The 21,656-nt window shown below is 44.0% G+C and overlaps 1 protein-coding gene across 1 annotated transcript in view; it reads left to right on the top strand.

Moving 5' to 3' along the window:
* Window positions 1–5,103: 5,103 nt before the first annotated feature.
* The window catches only part of dpy19l3 (dpy-19 like C-mannosyltransferase 3), a 43,224-nt gene continuing 26,671 nt past the window's right edge, over window positions 5,104–21,656 (top strand). Inside the window, exons 1-11 of the mRNA XM_061245611.1 lie at window positions 5,104–5,403; window positions 6,567–6,687; window positions 10,092–10,219; window positions 13,593–13,683; window positions 14,483–14,604; window positions 15,013–15,158; window positions 15,699–15,822; window positions 19,061–19,195; window positions 19,995–20,126; window positions 21,285–21,386; window positions 21,514–21,587. Coding sequence (XP_061101595.1) covers window positions 6,585–6,687; window positions 10,092–10,219; window positions 13,593–13,683; window positions 14,483–14,604; window positions 15,013–15,158; window positions 15,699–15,822; window positions 19,061–19,195; window positions 19,995–20,126; window positions 21,285–21,386; window positions 21,514–21,587 — 1,157 coding nt within the window. The 5' untranslated portion in view covers window positions 5,104–5,403; window positions 6,567–6,584. The remainder of the gene's footprint in view (window positions 5,404–6,566; window positions 6,688–10,091; window positions 10,220–13,592; window positions 13,684–14,482; window positions 14,605–15,012; window positions 15,159–15,698; window positions 15,823–19,060; window positions 19,196–19,994; window positions 20,127–21,284; window positions 21,387–21,513; window positions 21,588–21,656) is intronic.

A 21,656-nucleotide genomic window follows, 5' to 3' on the forward strand; every position in this document is an offset into this window, starting at 1 on the left:
CATCAGTTCTGTGCTGTATGCCAAAATGTATGCTACTAGAGGGGCGTAAATAAGTACTGTACATGTTTGCACACGTGTCTATTTTTGGAAAAAAATGTATCTGTGTGCATGTGTGTTTTTCAACAAAATGTGAAATAATAAGGGTGTTTATCTAGCCAGTGTTTTGATTGTCTACTAAGTGTGAAATGTAATTTACTGTTGCAACAGAAAGGTTCTTTTCCCAGCATGGCCTTCTTCTCTTCGTACTTTAACACCAAAGCATTCTGAAAAACTGCTTCCTCTGGTCTGTATTCAATCTACCCGCCATAATTTCTTCTTGACGTTAAGCAAGTGTAACACTTTGCATCCATCTATCATAAAAATGTAGCAAAGTAAAAGTGACAAGAAGTGTATTGTATGTAAATGTAACTTGTGACACTTTGTGCTCTGTAAAGATGAAGACAAATTCTTGGCAGTTTGATTGAATAAAGCCCATGTTTGCTTTTTTATTTTCTACTTAATGGTTTGTCTGTAGAGTAACACTTTTGGATGTTTATCCATTACATGCGCATAATATTCAGTTAATCTATGTTACTGTCAAAATAATAATGCTTATCTTGTTATTAAAAATGGCTCCACTTAAAATCAATTTGGCGTCACTGAGGACAAACTGTAGTTTGACAATCAACAAATCCTGGGGGGAATACATTTATTTTCTCTTCCGAAGCTGCCTTCAGAGGTAATTTAGTCACTGCATTTTGGTTATAAAGACCTTTTAAAAACCTGACTTATTTGGCATTTGTGGTGATATTCTATTCATTTATTTTCTAGACTATATAAATTGCTCTCGCCTGTCATTACTATTTTAGTCCATGAGTTAAAGTTACTTCTAGTTCTGTACGGCTGCAGTTTGAGTTTATGATTCTCAAAAGTTCTGAGTTGTCTAAAAGTAATCAGCAAAGATAATTGGTTAAATTAGCATGTTTTGATTGAGTGCAGTGTTCAGGAGGCAAGACTGTTCTCACCATCGGCGTGAAATAATTACCTTTCCACATTTTTCCTGATTCAGCAAGCTCAACAATGCCAGGCTTTATATAACTAGGAAATATTTTTTGTGTTACTGCTTTTATTGTTATCCTTATATTTGTTTGTATTATTATTATTATTATTATTATTATTATTAGTCAGTATTTGACACAAGACTCTGAATGTAGAATCTGAAAGACAAACCCAGTGCTGCAGGTCCAGTAACAAATGGTCTCCTCAGATCTGAACTTTCTTTGGTCTTTAGCTCAGGATGATTGCCGGTTCGATCCCGCCCTGGCTGTGTCAAAGTATCCCTGAGCAAGACACCTAATCCGAAAAATGCTCCTGACGAGCTGGTTGGTGCCTTGCATGGCAGGCAATCACCGTTGGAGTGTGAGTGTGGTGAATGGGTGAATGAGAAGCAACAATTGTACAGCACTTTGGATAAAAGCGCTATATAAATGCCAGCCATTTACCATTTACCATTACCTCTTCAAATGCCAAAAAATCATTTTCTAATTCCAATTTTTGTCTCGGAGTAACTAGAAGATCTCTTGTCTACAATACAAAGTAACTATGAAATTGGGGAAATTGAAGAAAGGAGCATGAAGGTAAGAAATATACTTAAGAGGTTGAGGCACAATCGTTCAAAGCCTTCCTTAAGCGTTTCATAGCCGTGTAACCATTAACAACGAATCTCTCAAATCCATGAACCCTACAATCAGCCATTCAGAAGACACAACGCTGCATATCAAACACTGTCTTAAGAATTATATTCACTTTGTCTGGGAAGATGGCAGCTTAATTTAAAATGGCTGCTGATTTTTTCTTGTCCCTGTATTTTGCTGAATCCATAGGGCATAGGGTAGCTCCATAGGGCAACTATCAATCATCTCCATAGACTGATTGCATAGTACAGGGTATGGGAGGGTTCAGCTGGTTAGGGGGTTCATGCTTCATCACCAGTCAGTCAGGCACTCTTGGACAGCGTGTTAAAGCCATGTGTGAACAGTCCTCCTCTCACTCCACTCTGTGAGAACATAGCTGTAGTCTGCCTTGTGAAATGAACTGGTGACACCATATGTTTTGGAGGATGTCTACTCCCCTGAATGGATTTGTTGTGGTTGCAGAAAAAATTAGGTTAAAATTAGGGTGGGAATTGGACATGTTCAACCCCTTGTGTGCAATTTATTCTGGCAAAGCTAGTAGAGGAGACACTAAATAAGACCTCTGCATTTGTAAAGTTCTGTGTATCATTTTCATAAGCCACAATATTATAATGGCCATTTTCCACCACAGTCTGAAGACTCTTAACACTGTACCTTAACTCCTCTATGGGAGTACCTTGATCTATTGCCACTTGTTTCACCTGTCTCGGTCTTTCAGCCCCTTGTTGTAATTTGTAGTTTTATCTAGGACAGTTGCATGAGTATTTATCTTGGTACTGCAATTCCTGACCTTATTGCTGAGGGACTTGGCCTATTTACCGTGTCTACTAGACTTAATGTTCATGGCTGTACAACTGATTCTTTGTGAATTGTACCTTATCCGACCTGTTCTGATTTGTTCTAATGAGCTTGGTGTGCACTTTTGGACGAAAGCATCTGCTGAATAAAATGTAATGTAATGATGCAGACACTGACACAGCAAAGTTTATACTGACTATTAAGGAGGGACTGATGAAGTAGTTTGTTTTGGTGGAAACTGTGTTGCTCTTTGCCACGGTAGCTTTGTGTTATCGCGATATAAGAAATCCAATTCATGGAGGCTGCCATGGGGTTTTTGGTGCCAGAGCATGCACACTAGGTACCTAAACTGGAAGGAATTAAAAAAAAATCTTATATCTTATGTGTGGCTCAGAAAAAAATTGGTCCCTAGAGAGTAATTAGTTCAGTGTGAAGAGATTTTATAATTTAAATGCACTGTCAAAAAGATGTCTACATCTGCCAGGGTAAAGTAGTTTTGAATGGAGCTTTTTGGCACCAGAGGCTTAATAAGCTACAATACGTCCAGTAACCACTGGAATCTGTGAGCTTCTGGGGGAATGTCAATCCCTCGTCCCCTGCATTGTGTCAGATGTCTACGGCAGACTTCAAAAAGAAAAGGAAAGTTATACATTCACACAATGTCAGTGATTCTACTGTGTGTGTGCGTGCGTGCGTGCGTGCGTGGTGCGTGCATGCGTGCGTGCGTGCGTGGTGCGTGCGTGCGTGTGTGTGTGCGTGTGTGTGCATGTGTGAGTTTAAGAAACTCGTTCCAGGCATGCACCGTACTCCAACATATGCAGAACTCTGTTATCACACTGCCGTCTGTCAAAATCACACATTTCACACCATGGTTTATTGTGCATAAATAAAAATGCAAAAAATAATAATAAAATGAAAATGTTAAAGAACCACAGCAAAACTATTTCCAGAATGGCAATGACTATGTGATGCTTGCAGGCAGATCTCTATATGTGTAGGCCTATATCGGCATGTGTTCATTCTCTGATTTATTTTGAAGCCGTCTGGGCTTCAAACCTTTTGAATGCCGTCTTTAAAACCGTGATGCGAGCATCTTCACTGTCTGAAATGGTGTGTAGGCACACAGCCGGAATAACATGCAGTCAAAGCGCCACAAAATCTTTCAGTATTCCACTCCATACCTGTTACAAAGGAGCTGCCGGCGGCTGTTACATTTTAAATTCAAATCTTAAAAAAATAATTGGACTGTTGCGGGTAGAACCTGCAACTGACAGAACCGTTCACTGTATGAACCGTTCACTGTATGACATTAGCTTATTAGGGTACAAAGTGAGACATTTATTATATTGAATCTGGCATCTGAAAAAAGTAATTACAAGAGTGGGCTATAGTGCCTTTGTTTATTTTCCTTTAGGTTAGTGTGTGTATACTTAACACTGTATACACTCACTTAGCACATTATTAGGTAGACCTGTACACCAGCTTGTTACTGCAAATATTTAATCAGCCAATCATCACAACTAAAGGCATAAAAGCATGCAGACATGGTCAAAATGATCAGCTGTTTTTCAGACAAAATGTCAGAATGGAGAAGAAATGTGACCTAAGTGACTTTGACCCTGGGATGCTTGTTGGTGCCAGACCGGGTGGTTTGAATATCTTAGAAACTGCTGATCTCCTGGGATTTTCACACACAACAGTTTCTAGAGTTTGCAGAGAATGGTGCAAAAAACAAAAACCATCCAGTGAGCAGCAGTTCTGCAGGCAAAAACGACTTGTTGATGAGAGAGGTCAGATATAAAGTGATTGGTGAGTGTATATTGCCATATATTTAAAATATATGGTAAATATATGTTGATCTGTCCACATGTTTCTTATACGTAGAGTAGCCTATATGAAAAATGCATGTTTTTAATATTGTAGTCCCATTTATTTTATATTTTGACATATATTGCAAAATAAACTGCATGTCATTTTGCTGTAGTAACTAACTTACTGCCCTACTTTTTAAATATGTTCAGCTCTTCTAAAAGACTAAAATATATGGTGATTGAAGAAATGTTTATGTGAACTGATGCCACTGTGGCTATATTTAGAGTTCTGTCCTTTCTTTCATAGCAACAGTTGGCAAGGCTATGGACTGGGTAGCCTACTAATTGACTGAATTAATGAACATGTTGATCTCTCTTTGTCTAACTGTACTACAAATTAAGGTTAACATAATTATGAAATTAAAGTACAGAAAAATGGGAAAAATCATTGTAATTCTAGCTACGGACACCTGCTGTTTTAAGTAATGATCCGAGTCTATCTCCGTCTATAACTTTTTAAAAAGTAATGTTCCTTAATTGACTGACGTTAGTCCACTTCCTATTTTTTTTAGTGTTGTCGGTGAACTCTTGGTTCACTGATCTGTTGCATACAGGTGTCCCGTGCAGGACGTTACGTTATTACTATACAGCCGGTCGTATCTGCTCCAGATGTGCTAGGCGATGGCAAATACGAAATTATAATGAATCTCGACATGAATTATGAACGGCAAATTGTAGAAATTCTGTGGTCATTGACCTATAATAGGTTAGGCAACGTGCAGCTAGCCGGGAATTTAGTTCGCTTAAGCGGAGCAGTGCAGTGGTCTCTGCGCAACCCCTTGGCTCGATACAGTATTTTGTCTTTATTTCTTTCATTTCGGTCTACTGAATACGCAGTGCGATACAAATAGCCATGTAGCTACATAGCTGGGATACAGGCTATGTTTTAGAAATTCCAATAGCAACTTCCACAGACACAGCGAGGAGTCGGCGCCCGAATACAAACAGCCTCAGCTTTCATTTACAAGCTACGCATCCGGGCTGAGAGTGGAGTAGGAAGAGAAAAAAAAGCGGAACACCATACTAGACATCCGATAAGGAGCTACCCGTTCAATCGGAGGGTGAGCGTAAAATGAATGGAAGCTTCTGATCAAAACGTTTTAGTGCGTGCATCGTGGAATAGGACCGGCCAGGCGTTAACACAAGGCTAAATTGTCCGTAGACTCGAAGCGACCGAGATTAGCGAACGATGCGATCTGAGATTTCCTGACATGGTAGCAGCGACGTTTTGTAGGAAACACCGCTGCAAAGCGGGCCCGAGAATGAATGGAAATAAACTGCATCTTTTCCGCTATGTCGTGGTTTGAACAATGTGTACAGCCTGTCTTGTTTCCCTTTCTGATATTTCCTTCATTCTCGTAGAAGCGAACTCAACCTGCGAACTCGCGAGTGCAATGTTTTTTTTTTTCTTCTGGGAAGACGAACTTCGACTCAACTACGAGATGGATAGTCGCTGTCATTAGTCCAGAAACATCTTAGAACTGGCCATTGTGTTAGCTGAGTGGAGACGTTGCCATTTATTCGTACGAACGTGCGTTCCAATTAGATGCTATCAATGATGCGAATAAATACTTATTTTAATTAGAAATGCCACGGCATTATGAGGAGGTAGCCTAATAAACCTATTTGGATGTATAGTGTAAGCCTCTATAGCGCTACATTTGGTCTCGGTTTATACGGGATGAGGTCGGAATATCCCAGAAACGTGGAATGTGAATGTATTGAAAATCCTACGTTGCTTTCTATTTGTTCGATTTTTTTAGGCTACTACAGTTTTGCACTTTACAGCAATACACTATACGATAGCCTACCCATATGAATGTTAGACTGAAAATAACTAGCCTATATATATATTTTTTAAATAGCTCATTTCTGCTACACAAAATGTTTTTGTTTATGTTTGGCGAAGGGGTTAAACATCTAAGCCTGTGTTTCCATGGCACGCCCCCTTCATTTTGGTTAACTGACAGAGTTTAATGTTTTATTCATTAAAAACACCCTTGGAGCGCAATTGAGTACAAAGCGTTCGGCATCAGTAGTAACAGTCTCCCACGCAGTCTTTAGACTTGAATCCCCTCGAAATTATCACAGGTTCGTGATATGTGAATGGTCACATGCTAATCGCTGCGAGGTTGAGTTGAGTGTTGGAGGAAGTGATGCGTGTGTGTGTGTGTGTGTGTGTGTGTGTGTGTGTGTGCGTGTAATACTGTATCTGTTTGTCCAGGTTTGGCCTGCCCCCGTTATGACCGCTCTGAGACAAAGGAAAGGGAGCAGGGGGAAAGAGAACAGTCAGGAGAATCAGAGACAGGACCATCCCGAGGTCGTCTCCAACATCAGCCCTGCAGGTGAGGGACGGGTCAGCTGTGCAGTGAGCGTGTGCAATACTGCGGCTCCTATTACTCAATCATTTTCATTTTATTTAACCTTTATTTAACCAGGTTTTTTTAACAGGATCTCTTTTTTGAGGGAGCCCTGGCCAAGACAGGAGCAAACAACATGGCAGGAACATGAAAAACATATGGTGAAATATGCAGTAAAATATACAGTAGAAGCTCATAATCACATACCCAATAGACAAACAGGAGGAGACAGAATCTAGCTAAGGAAGCAATTACAAATTCCGATTGATTCCGCCTCCAAACCCTTCACTATGTTTTTGAATTGGGATCAGCTCATCTAGCTGCACATCTTTTTTGCAAATGGTTCCAGGCTGTAGGGGCAGAGAACATAAAGACCTTTTCGTCGAGTTCAGTACTCTTACTAATACTGCTGCTGCTGCCACTAAAGCTCATATTAATACTGCAGCTGCTGCTACTAATACTCTGTCTGATACTGCTCCTAGGGCTGCAAATATGGGGGAACAATTGGGACTCTTTGTCCCAGGCCTGAACCCGGGAGTGTAATTATTTGTTAGCTGGCTGAGAATTCACAACTGCAGCCCTGACTGCTTCTATTACTACTACCACTGCTGCAAGTATTACTGCCACCAGGACTGCTATTCCTATTACTAATACTGTTACTCTTACTAAGACTACTGCTGCTGCTACTACTACTACTACTAATAATAATGAGAACAGTACTAATGACAATACTACTACTGCTCATAGGCTGCATTGATACAGATTTACAGTCCCCTCAAAAAGTATTGGAACAGCACTGAAAAAAAGGAAAATCTTTGTTTTTGCAATACACTGAATACATTTTTTTAGATGAAAAAGATGAACACAAGACTTTCAGAATTTCAGCTTTTATTTCCTGGTATTTACACCTCAGGTTAAACTACTTAGAATATAGCACATTTGGTATCAGACCACCCAATTTTTAGTATTGGAACAGAGAGAATTTAAGTAAATTAAAGTAAATAATACTTAATATTTGGTTGCATTTCCTTTGCTTGCAACAACTGCATCAAGCCTGTGACCCTTTCACATCACCAAACTTTTGCATTCTTCTTTTGTGATGCTTTTCCAGGCTTTTACGGCAGCCTCTTCCAGTTGTTGTTTGTTTCAGAGGGGGTTTTCCCTTCAATCTCTTCTTCAATGCTCAATTGGGTTAAGGTCTGGTGATGGACATGGCCAGTCTAACACCTTCCACTTTTTCTCCCTAATGCTGTAGTGCAGTTGTTGTGTTGGCAGTGTTTTTGGTCATTGTTTTGCTGCATTGTGAAGTTCTTCCCAATTAGTTTGAATGCATTTCTCTGTAAGTTGGCAGACAGAATGTTTTTGTTGACTTCTGAATTCATCCTGCTGCTACCATCATGACTTACATCATCAATGAAGATCAGTGAGCCCACTCCAGAAGCAGCCATGCAAGTCCACCGTGCTTCACAGATGAGCTTGTATGTTTTGGATCATGAGTGGATCCCTTCTTTCTCCACGCTCTGGCATTTCCATCACTTTGGTAGAGGTTAATCTTGGTCTCTTCAGTCCATAAAACTTTGTTTCAGATCTTTTGTGACTCATCTCTGCACTTCTTTGCAAATTGTAATCTCGCCTTCCGATTCTTGTGGTATACCCTCTATATTGCTGCTCTCTAAGTCTTCTTCAAACAGTTAATTGATATTACATTACATTACAGGCATTTAGCAGACACTCTAATCAAGAGCAACATACAATGAAGTCGAGATACCTTCACCCCTGCCCAGTGGAGATTGTTAGTGATGTCACTGACTGATGTTTTGGGCTTTTTCTTCACAATGTTTCTGTCATCAACTGCCGTTTTTTTCCCTGGTCGACCTGTTCGATGTCTGTTGCTCAGCATGCCAGTGGTTGTAAGTTGTTGTACAAGCTATCCTCTATGCTTGTGCAATGGCTCTGATTGATTTCCCCTCTTTTCTAAGCTTCTAAATGGCTTGCTTTTCACCCAAAGACAGCTCTCTGGCCGATACCAAGAGTTAAGAACTATTTCTTGTTTAACCAATCAATATAACAGGACACATCTGGGCAACAAGAAGCACCTGTCAGTCACATGTTACAATACTTTTGCACACCTAAAAATTGGGTGGTCTGATACAAAAGGTGATATGTTCCAAATTGTTTAACAAATCTAGATAAAAATACCAGGAAATAAAAGCAGAAATCAGATCTGTCATGTATCTGTCATCTTTTGTATATAGCAAAAACAAAGGAATTGACCTTGCTGCTCCAACACTTTTGAAGGGGAATGTATATAGCACCTTTCATCTCATGACCCCAAATTGCCCACAGTAAATGAAGTGGTGGTGGTGGTGGGGAGGGGGGGAGGTGTTGTGACTCAGCACGCCCCCCCCCCCCCCCCCCCGCCCACCCAAGGATGCACAACAACCATTTTGCATCATAGCACCAGTGAGCAGCAGAGTGAAGGAATGATTTAGGCGCTGTATAGTGCCATCATATGCAGTGGGGCTGGCAGAACTTGCGTTTTTGGCAGGGAGGACTGCATTTCCTCCACAGATAACCGGTTGCCCTGCAGTCATGGGTCTGTGGTCCAAGTGCTTCTGACTGAACCACATTGGCTGCGCTGGGATCAAAGCCTCCGGTTTAGGAAAGGATTTTCGCGAGGCAGAGGGTGGGGAAAGCAGGACGGAGTTCCAGTGAAGAGAGGAACATAATTTCTAATTAAACGAAGGCCTTAACTGTCTTCAAAGAGAACGCACTGAGCATGTGCGGACAATTCTGACTCACCTTTTGATTTGAGTTTCAGAGCACTATCAGAGGTTTGGTTATATAAAAATATATTTTAAGCCACACTCAGTCATTTTGGTTGCTAAATGAAAAAAGACAACATTATGTTACAGTAGTATAGAATTATTCTCCTAATAAAAAGAACAATACAGATACTCACAAAAATCACTGCCAAAGGAAAAATAAATATTTAAAATAAGTGTCTGATTGACACTACTTGCTCATCCTCTATTGTCTGCATTTAATTCTTCTTCTTTGTTTTTGTAACCAAACTTGTCTCTCACTCGTCAGTTAAGGTGTTGAAAAGCAATAGATAGCTAATGTTTTGATAAAAATTAACCATGCCTAACTAACTGAGATGTACAGTACTTGACATTGCCATAGTAGCCTTAAGCGAACTACAGCAGTAACAAAGACTCAAAAAGCAAAGTTTTTGCCCTGGTTACCAAGACAACAGGGCAAGACATTACAAACTATAAGTACCATAATCCACTGAGGTACATAGTTGCCACCTGCATATGTTACTAGTGGGCCTTAATGAAGTCCATATTTTTGTGAGTGTTGTGCAATGAATCCCCTCTCTGCAGGTCTGTGGACGTGGTGGACGGTGGCATGGGGGGGCATCGGGGGTGTCATGGGAGTGTCCCTTGGCCTGCTGAGCAGCATCTATGTGGCAACGTTGCATGAAAATGACTTGTGGTTCTCTAACATCAAGGTGAGAAACTAGGCCTCTCTTATGTTCTGTTAAAGGTTCTATAGGTAATTTCAGACTTCCAACGTTCAAGAGCAGCAACAAACACCCTCAAACCACAACACTGTTTATTCCTCCTCCTTCTGTTTATCCCTATTCCTCTGTAAACGTGCTAAGGTTGAAACACCATTGGCTGTGGCAATTAGAACCAATTTCAACTATATTTTGAAACTTGAGTCAACATGTCAGTTAGCCTTTTTCAATGATAGGAAGGGATTTACAATGCTCTTACAACAATGTTTTAACACACAAATCTTACCTATTGTACCTTTAAGCACTTCCCTTGTTCTCCATACAAGCCCCACCCCAAAACAATTCCCATAATGCTCCACTGTGCGCTGCCAATAACAGAAGGTCTGGTGGTCCTCAGAGCCAAAACAATCCCCCAGGAGCCTGTCTGACCTGTACTTTGTTACAGGAGCTCCATGTCTCTAACGGTGCGTAACGGTTCTTGAATTCCCTTCAGGAAATTTTTAGAAAGGGTAGATTTCCTGTGCATGAGGTATTGTTTTGAGCGGGGGCCAGGGACCGAGGTGTTGGATGACTGTTTCGAATTGCTTGAGCTGAAGGGACATTGATTACGGGCTAGGAGAGCGCCACTGATTCACATTTATGGGCTCTGATTAGCTCCCCCGTATTTGTGCGACTGCTATTGTAAATGTCATAAACACCCTAAGCCGGAAAAGTGGGAGTCATTTTCCAGATGCAGTGTGTGATTTTTTAAAATGTGAAAACCCAAAGGATTTCATAAGCTTGCCAACACTTGATTCTCTTTTATTTTATTTTGTATTTTCACTCTGAGATGGTTTTTACTTTCGGCCTTCCAAAGTTGCATAAGATTTCTGGAGCCAGAAATCTTATGTCATGTCCAATTTAAAATGTTATTTTCTGCATTTCTGTCATCTGGCTTGTGAATTAAATGAAGTGATGTTAACTTGAATTGCCTTAAAATGGAAAATGCTCAGCAACCCCAAATTCATTGTTATTTAGATTAGCTGTGTTTCAGTATATTCTTCAGCATTGGAAATAACATGCTGTAAAAGAAAAACTGAAAATGATGTATTCAGATCTTTTATCCCTCCCAAAAATACAAGAAAATGTATGTTATCTATACGTTCGATCCCCGGTGTAGCCACAATAAGATCCGCACAGCCGTAACCCTGCATTGCTCCTGGGGATGATTGTCTCCTGCTTAGTCTAATCAACTGTAAGTCGCTTTGGATAAAAGCGTCTGCCAAAGGCCATAAATGTAATGTAATGTAATGTAGAGTACAGAAACAGAAGCAGTTTTTTTTTTGTTTTTTTTGTTGGGGGATTAATGCTCCACTTCATCCCCCAGGGACCGGGCAGGTGTTCCCAGTCATAACGGACACGGAACACTTTTGCAGATCGGCTCGGAAATCTGGGCTCGGCCTCAGCGTTGTGTTCTGGAACGCGCCGTATCGGTTATCCGCCGGGAGCGCCGAGCGCTCCGCGGTATTCTTCCGGGACTCCTCAGCACTCGGCCTGCGAATGTGATTCACCGGCCGATTCCTCCAGGTTTTCCCTCCTTGGTCACGTGTGCTTTCGGGAGGATGTGTCTGCCTTCTGCAGTTCGTGCACAAAGAAAGGGTTTTATTAGTATTAGCGGGGCTGTTTGTGCAGAGCATGATTCATCCCGTGGCTGGCTCTGCCCTTTGTAGAAAGAGCCCAGAGCAACACAACGGCCGGTGTCAGGGGAAGAGCGATGACAAACATTTTCCACGTGCGTTCCACCGACTTCTCCCCGGGACTCATCCTGCCACTGAATCAGCGTTTGCGAAAGGGATTTTCTTCTTTTAATCCGCAGTTTAGGGGGAAAGAAAGTGCTCGCTAGGGGAAAAAGAAATGAGTTTTTATTGGAAACGCAGAGTGGGTGTTGTATTTTAATCATCTGCGAGGGCAGAGCAGTGCACCAGGGAAACGCTGTCCTGCAGGGTTTCTCTCCTTTCAGAAAGCTCTGTTTTTGTCATGCTGGCCGACACCGTTGCCCGTGCGTTGTCTCAACGTTGCTTTCAGACCGTACATTTCTCAGGTGTTTGTTCTGCCCCTCCCCTCGGGGATAGGATATTTTTGGATGGGGTGCAGCTGTTCCTCAGGTCCCCTCAAAGCGTCCCCTGTGGGAGTCAGCCTGGGGACCGTTATAGTACCCTCCGGATGTATAACAGTACCTCGGCAGCTCTTGTTTTTAAATATCAAAGGCTTTAAAAAAAACAAAAACCATCTGAGCGTTTTCCAAATGGAGTTCCAGGCGGGGTTTATATGAGCGCAGGGAGAGGTCAGCAGCCATGGAGATTATCCCCGTCGTCTGCCCATAACTCTCTCAGTCGGCTGGCTGACACTCTGCCGAGGCAGGGCTCCTGGTGCAGAGACCGCTCCTGTGTGGGACGTGCCCCATTCGTCTTTTTATGGTTTTTGGTCACTCAGTCCCAGTAACGGGACTAAACGGACTGAAGAGAGCCGTTTTTGAAAATTACATTTTCGTGTGACGGGAGACTTCCTGAGATCCCCCTGCGACCTACGACCCCACGGGCGGAGATGGATATCGGGGCGTAGGAAGTGGGGGCACACACAACCCTATCCTGAGGACATGGGCGCGCGGAGGAGGAGGAAGGGCAAGCCGGGACTCGTACAGGACCCGGATTTTCCAGAAAACGCCGTGATGAAAAGGAGTGCAGATGAGGAAAGCGCCCGGAACGTCCTCCCGGTGATTCCGGCTCCGAGCGGGAAGGCCGTAGCCATGGCAACAGGGGTGGCATTGGCCGCCTTAATTGGATGTTTTCATGCCTGGTGTGTCTACTCCATACACGAGAACCTGCTGTGGTTCTCCAATCTGGAGGTGAGCACTTCTGCGATGAAGTCGTCTCGTCTCTGGCCAATTGAAGGGGGGCTGCATTTTCCAGCTCTTTCAGATTTCAAAATTGGATTTTCTTTTTTCTTTTTTCCATTTGTCTGTGAACTTGTATAGCAGGGACTGTGGTTTCATAAAAATATGATATCTCTTGAGAACTTTGATCGTGTATGTTTGTTGCGGCTCCTGTGCACACATGGTGTGTAAACACTGAATATATCAATGCTGAATATTTAGGCCTGTGGCAGTTTTCATGTGTTATGTATTTTTCACAGTTATTTTTTTGGTTGGGTATTGCGCTTGGTTTTCGCCATGTTTGAAATGCAGTGTGTTGCAATGCACCGTGGATGCACCTGAAAGGTTGGCCACCTCCGTGTACGTCGGCATGTTTTTTAATGCTTTCACGCAGAGAAATTATTCTGTATTCTGTGCTCGACCGCGTTTTTATCAGCCCCTGTTATATTTCAGGAAGTTGAGCGTGAAATCTCCTTCCGGACGGAGTGCGGCTTGTACTACTCCTACTACAAGCAGATGGTGGAGGCCCCCTCCATCCAGCACGGTACGGCCATTAATCTTTGTACACTAAACATATGGTGAGACGGGCACTTCGGCTGGTGCCGTGAGGAAATCAGAGTCCTCTGAGCTTTCTTTTTCACTTTTTATGGGCAAAATCCCCTCCTTTTTACTGCTGTGTGGACTTCTATCATTATAGGTAGATGAGTTACATTTTCTCAGAAAACCTTTTGGCCTGTGAGAGGCTCTCTTTAATGGAGGCCCATTCAGGGAAGCAGTTTCTCTAAATAGCGGGGCCGGCTCGTTATGTGTCTCGTCCACTTTTTTCTGCTCGCTTTTATCGCTCACGCAATGCCAGAGCTGCGGTTTGTTATGTTTCCTTAGGAACAGAGCGGTTTTGAGGAAGAGGAAAAAAACCAAAACAAGTCGAATTCAGCTCTGATGCAGTGCATACTGTTTCCAGACCCCTGCTCAAACTGCTATAGTGGCTGAGAAGTTCTGCCACTTCTGTTGTCCCCATTCAATCCCAGAATATCGATCGCTTTGACATTATTGACAGCTGCCAAAGCCCTAGCTGTGAGTGCGGCTTTCTCAGTGCTCCATTGAGCCAGTGATGCCGCTCTTAAGTGTGCGCTTCAGAAATGCGCTTGTTCCTGCCTATAGTTTGACCAATTCTGGGCCTTGGAGACAAGAACATGGATTTCATCAGTGATTTTAACATATTTTATCACTGTGCTTAAAAATGTATGCTAAGATGAACTGTAGCGGGGATTGTATGATGTAGGGCTATGGGAATGGTACAGTGTGGAGGTGGTGTGATCGGTGTGATGTCTGTCCTCTGTCAGGTCTTCAGGACCTCATTAACGACAACGCCACCGAATCCCGGAGGACCATCAATCTCCTGCAGCGAATGAACATCTACCAGGAAGTGTTCCTGAGCATTCTCTACAGACTTCTCCCCATCCAGGTGAGAGGTGCACCTCCCATACCTCTCCACCTCAGGCAGGTGCCGGTTATGAGACCATAGAGAGGTGTCGGTTATGAGACCATAGAGAGGTGTCGGTTATGAGACCATAGAGAGGTGCCGGTTATGAAACCATAGGGAGGTGTTGGTTATGAAACCATAAGGAGGTGTTGGTTATGAGACTGTAGGGAGGTGTTGGTTATGAAACCATAGGGAGGTGTTGGTTATGAGACCGTAGGGAGGTGTTGGTTATGAGACTGTAGGGAGGTGTTGGTTATGAAACTATAGGGAGGTGTTGGTTATGAAACCATAGGGAGGTGTTGGTTATTTGACTGTAGGGAGGTGTTGGTTATTTGACTGTAGGAAGGTGGTGGTACTGCGTCTGGCCTGAGTGTGTCATGCTTGTTGCAGGAGTACTTGCAGCCTGTGTACTTCTACATCTACACGGTGTTCGCCCTGCAAGCCGTGTACGTCATCGCCCTTTACATCACCAGCTGGGTTCTGAGCGACTCGTGGCTGGCAGGGGCGCTAACCGCTACGTGGTACATCATCAACAGGTAAACCTCACCTGTCACCTCATCAACAGGTAAACCTCACCCGTCACGTCATCAACAGGTAAATGTCAAGCATTACGCTCACCTGTCACGTCTCCAGTAAAATGGACTCGTCAGTGGCTGAATCTCAGCAATAACACTCATCTAAATTCAGCTGATAACGCATCAGGTAAATCAGTTTTGACAACATTCAATTGAGGCACCATCAAGAGGACAGTTGTTGTTGTTGCCCTTCAAACCACTTAAAATTGGCCCAGAATGTACACACACGCACACACACACACACACACACACACACACACACACACACACTCACACACAGGGAACAGACGTAGTCACACTGAAAGCTGCCGCTCTCGTTCCTCTGGTGGAAGCGAGCCTCAGTGCGCAGCAGCTGTGTCAGATGTGTTTAGCGTCACCTCGCCTTCCCAGCTTCCCCTGCACCGTGCGCAACAGGGCGCCCGAGTGTACATTTCAGCCTTTCAGCGTTTCACACCCGCACGGCTCGCATATGGAGCTGACGGTGCCTTCGTTTGCGTGCAGGGTAGACACCACCCGGGTGGAGTTCACCATCTCTCTGAGGGAGAACTGGTCCCTGCCTTTCTTCGCTCTGCAAGTGGCCGCCATCACCTGCTACCTGAGACCTCCGCTGAAGCCCCTGCAACAGGTGAGCCCTCTACAGAACATGGGCTTACACTCACCTTTCTACCAGGATTATAGCGAGTGAGAACGTTCCGGCAGTTCCGCTGTCATCTTCATGAGGATTAGAGTGAGAGAGATCCTGTACTTACATTCTCAGCAAGATCCTGCACTTCCACACTCATCTGTGGAAACATCAGAGTGATCGGAGTTGAGCTTCTGACATAGAGCAAAGCGAGTGATGTACTTCAGAGGGAACCTTGTAGACATCGTTCAAACCACCATTTATCAGCAGTTGAACCATAGATTTTCTGTACAGTCTCACTAACACATAATGGATCATTTTGTTCATTGTGAGCGAGTTACAAGGCCTCTTTCAACATTCCCAGTGGTACTGTTAAAAGGATTCTCCGCTTTCTACAGTTCCTTTTATATTGTTTCAGTTTTAGAGTATGTCTTTCATCGGTCCATACGGTTTTTATGTGTTTTAGACCCAGTGGTTTTTTGACAACCTGCTGGCTTTACAATGGCTGTTATTGGGCATTTGGGGGTTCTTGTTTTAAAGCAGAAAAAACACTTCAGTGCAGCTTGTACTGTGCCCAGCGAAAGTATGCACACCCCATGAAAGTTGTAAAAAAAAAAACGGCAAATTTTCAAAGTCATTTGTCAGCAGACATTTAAAAAAGAAAAGAGAAGCATAGGCAAACATAGATCCCCCTCCCCCACACATTCAATACTATGGATTTTGCCCATTCTTCTTCATAGATTTGGATGATCTTTGTGGACCACAAATGGATTCTCAAAGGGATTGACATTAGGACTTTGACTGGACCTCTGTAGAACAATTTGGTTACATTACATTACAGTGTCATTCTGCTGACGCTCTTATCCAAAGCGACTTACAGCTGAGTAGACTAAGCAGGAGACAGTTCCGCCTGGAGCAATGTGGGGTTAAGGGCCTTGCTCAAGGGCCCAACAGCTGTGTGGATCTTATCGTGGCTACACTGCTGATTGAACCACCAACCTTGCGGGTCCCAGTCATGTACCTTATCCATTCGGCTACAAGCCTAGTGGTTCACGAGCCATTCCTTCCTATGTTGCTATGGCTTTGTGCTTGGGACCATTGTTCTGCAGAATGGTGAACTTTCTCCCAACCTTCAGTTTTTAGCAGCTTCTCTTTCAGTATTTCCCTGTATTTTGCCCCATCCTTCCTTCAGTTTTAACAAGCCGCCCAGTCCCTGCTCATGAAACGCACTCCCTCAGCACGATGTTCCTGTCTCCATTTCTCTGTAGGGTTGGTGTATCCTGAGGCACTGGTTTTTGCATCACACATACAGTATCACTTTGAATCTTGCTCAAAAAACCCCCCGTTGTGGTCTCATCTGACCACAAAACTTTTTCCTACATCTTAGCTGGGTCACTCTCAAACTCCTGCAGTGCTTTGAGAGGGTTCTTCTTGAGCAGGGGTGCACATCAAGGGAATCCGTTTGCGGACTTTGTGCCAACATCTGCTCTTATTTAATTAGCTCAATCATATTTTGATCTGACATTTGTATGAGCACCAGCTACACCCACGGACTGCCTGTGTAGCTAAAGATTTTACTGTGCCCAAGTACAGGAGTGAACCAGTGCAGTTTAAACTAAGGTAAAACTATGGTAATTGGTTGGGACAAAAACCAGCACACAGACCGGACCGGACTGGAGTTGTGTACCCCTGCTCTTGAGTAATGGCTTCTTTCTTCCTGCCCTCTCATGCACTCCAGTTTTACACAAAGCTCTTGATATTGACCTTTGACCTTTCCTCCGCTTTCTGCAGCTGAACCGCGTTGGTCCTTCAGTGACCGTTGGCCTCTCCCTCACTAGTCTCCTTCTTGCTCGGACTCTTTGAAAGTCTCAAAGGCCGGGCTGTTCTGACGTAGCTTCTGCTTCCTGATCATTGATCCAACAGGGCTCACTTGGATATGCAAAACCTCTGAGACCCTACATTCAGTAAGCACTTTATTAGGTATTTATTTTTATAGCTATTTTTTTTCTTCCTCTGTTGGAGCCTATCCACTTAGAAGTTTGACGCGTTGTGTGTTCAGCGATGCTCTTTGCATACCACTGTTATTTGCGTTACTGTCACCTTCCTTTCAGCTTCAACACATTTTTGCCCGCAGAACTGCAGCTCACTAGATGTTTTTTATTTTTCACACCATTCTCTGCAAACTAGAGACTGTTTTATGTGAAAATCACAGGAGATCACCAGTTTCTGAGATACTCAAATCACCAACAATCCTTTTCACAGTCAAAGTAACTTAGATCACATTTATTCCCCATTCTGACATTTGGTCTGAACAACAGCTGAACCTCTTGACCACGACTGCATGCTTTTATGCATTTAGTTTTTTTCCACACGATTGGCTGATAAAATATTTGCATTAGCAAGCTGGTGTGTAGATCTATCTAATAACATTTTTTATTTTTCACTGAGTGTGTTTTGTACCCTTTTCCTTACTTACTGCATGCATTTGTATAACTGCATCTCTAGCTTGTGTAGTGCTCTTTCTTATTCATTTTCACACATTTTATTCAGATTCACAGCCTGACCAGTGGACCTTAAACAGAGTTCTTTTTCTTCAGAAAACTCAGTTACTTTGATAGTCCACAGGTGCAGGCATCATTAGGACAGTATTATTCACCTGTGGAAACTTGGAGCCTCCAGTAGATAGGGTTTTTTTTTCTTTTTCATTTTAATATTTTCTCTATATTCAACTTTAAATAATTAATTTAAAATGTTAAATAAAATATCCAATAAAATTTTGATGTATCATTTGTAATTCAGTAAAATATTAGAATTGATGACCGGTCTGAATACTTTTACATTCATAAAGTCAATGTTTCTGACCTTGTCTCTGTAGAAAGCTGTTCTGGGACTGTTATTTTAACTAGTCTCTCTCACACTACAGAAAGTGGTTCTGTAACTGGTCTCTCACAACAGAAATTGGTCATGTAACTGGTCTCTCTCTCTGTAGAATGTGGTTCTGTAACTGGTCTCTCTCTTTCTCTACAGAAAGTGGTCGTGAATCTGGTCTCTCTCTCTCTACAGAAAGTGGTTCTGTATCTGCTTTCTCTCTACAGAAGGTGGTTGTGAAACTGGTCTCTCTCTCTGTAGAATGTGGTTCTGTAACTGGTCTCTCTCTTTCTCTACAGAAAGTGGTTGTGAATCTGGTCTCTCTCTCTCTACAGAAAGTGGTTCTGTAACTGGTCTCTCTCTCTCTCTACAGAAAGTGGTTCTGTGGCTGGTCTTCCTCTCCAGCCTGTGTTTCTGCCTGACGTGGCAGTTTAACCAGTTCATCCTGCTGGTCCAGGCACTCATCGTCTTTGGGTTGGACAGTCTGGACCTGGTCCCCCCTGAGCAGGTAACGGTTCACTGGTGTCTCCAGTCCAGGGTTAGTCAGGGGTAGTGTGTAAGCCAAAGCCAACAAAAAGCATCGGACAGCTCAGGAAGTCTCGAAATTTGACCAGAATTCCAAGTCAGTGTGGCTTGCTCTCTTGTGCAGATCTATGGTAAAGAGTGCAGCATTTTAACTCTCCAACAGGGGGCAGTGGTGCTCAATTGGCCAATCACTCTGGTGCTAAATACAGAAGTGTTATTTTTGCACCTTAAGGTTGTGAAATGAATACGCAGCAGACTTGCGGTTGCAGTTTGCTGCAGTTGCACACCGGGGACCGGGGTTCGATTCTCGGTCCTGCCAAAAGCCAAGTTTGGCCGGCTCACGTGGGGCAGCAATAATTGGCTCGCTGCTCCAGAGGGAGGGACTTGGCAGGGTTATTAGATCGCCGCACAATAAGCACCTCGGGCGCCTCGGAATCACGGCAACGGGCACGAGACGAGACGGCTTGAAGAAGGCGTGTCGCTCTCATTCGGGCCACCGAGGGACGGGGTACGGGCGGTACATCTAATACGACTACCTCCAATTGAATCAGACGAGGTACAATTGGCTACCAAATTGGGAGAAAAAAATCTGAAGAAAAAAAGAAAGAAAAAAAGGTTGTGAAATTAATAAGGATATTTCTTTTTTTTAGCAGTTTGTATTGAAACTCTCATGAGGTTGGTCATACTATAAGCACTCTTGGTCATAGCCAACGCTTAGATGTTGACAGAGGTGCTGTTTCTCTGAGAGGCCCTGGCTAACCCCCCCCCCCCCCCTTCCCCAGGTGAGGTCGCTCTACCTGGTGCAGGCTGCCAGCCTCCTGACCGTGTGGGCGCTGCAGTTCTGCAATCCCATGATCCTCGGCTCCCTGGTGCTCAGCTTCATCGCGGCCGCTCTCTTTGTCCGGCACTTTCAGGTGAGGCCTGCGTCATCATGGTTGTTTCGTCATGGTTGTTTCGTCACGGCTGCATCGTCACGGCTGCATCGTCACGGCTGCATCGTCACGGCTGCATCGTCACGGCTGTCGTCATGGCTGTCGTCATGGCTGCGTCATCATGGCTGTCGTCATGGCTGCGTCATCATGGCTGTCGTCTCGGTTGCGTCGTCATGGCTGCGTCATCATGGCTGTCGTCACGGTTGCGTCGTCATGGCTGCGTCGTTATGGCTGCGTCGTCACGGTTGCGTCGTCATGGCTGCTGAGGTCAGGTCAGACCACACTCGGCGGGGCTTGATCTCAGAGCCACGCCTCGGTCACATAGACAGATGGAGTCTGTTTGTCACTCAGCAGTGAAAGAGATATGTTATGAACGTACGGCGTTTTGGTGAACGTTCTGTCACACTTTTCAGAACAGGCACTTCTCCTGAACTCAACTTCTTCTGTAAACACGCAGCTGTGTCCACAGATAAAGTGCGTAAAGTGTGAGCCAGTGCTCTAAATCTCCCTGGATAAGCAAATAAGCAGGAGAGACGCGGGCCCGGATTCAATCAGCAGTAATCCTTACCTTTCTCTTGCTCACACATGCAGGTGTTTGCTCTTATGTTTCGTTCCCAATCGCAGTTCTCTCAGTGCCCGTCTCGGCACTCGCTGAACTCGCCAAACTGTTTGTTAAGCAAGAAAACACTCCCTTGTGCTTAGCTGAGTCACAGCAGAGGACAAACGATAATTCAAACTTTAGTTTGAATATTAGGCCAGCGGGGTCGAAATGCATCGACCTAGAGAACTGCAACCCTCTAGGGTGGTCCGGGGGGCATCCCCCCACTGAAGGAATGTTAAAAAAGCAGCTGTGAAATGATCATTCATGGTGGAAAATACTTGAGACTAATGATCGGTATTCCCCAATCACAACATGAAATTCCCATCTGTATTATGAGGTTATTTGTCTGGTCATACTGCTGTATTATTTGGGGGGATAATTTGACTTGTTTTGTGATACTGGGGGGTGGTAACCCCCATACCCCACCCCATAGAGAACTGGTTGTTTGGCTGTTGAATGGGAGGTCGTGAGCTTTTCGTGGGTTCACGGGGGGGTGCTGCTGAGCCCAGCCCCGTGGTGACTCGGACTGTTTCTGACAGAGGGACCTGAAGGCTGGAGGGCTCCTGCCACGACTCGCCAAACTGCTGCTCCACTCGCTGCTCGTCCTGAGTCTGACGTTCGCCGTTAACTATTTAGCCAAGGTAAGACCCCCGCTGCCCCCCAGGCCTCCCCCCACCCCTCCCTCCTCGCCTCCTGCGCTGCGGAGCGCCTGACCCTGAAACCTGTGAACCCGCCCGTGTTGTCCATCACGATCCGTTCCTTTTACAGAGCGTGCTGCAGCTGAGATCTGACGAGCACATCTTCAAGTTCATCAAGGCCAAGTTCGGCTTGGGCTCCACCAGGTGGGTGTGCAGCGTCTAACAGTGTTTCTCATTGGCCACTGGTACCCTGTTGATTAGTGTCCTACATAT

Source organism: Conger conger, chromosome 6 (genome assembly GCF_963514075.1).
Source record: "Conger conger chromosome 6, fConCon1.1, whole genome shotgun sequence".
In the NCBI taxonomy this organism is placed as follows: Eukaryota; Metazoa; Chordata; class Actinopteri; order Anguilliformes; family Congridae; genus Conger; species Conger conger.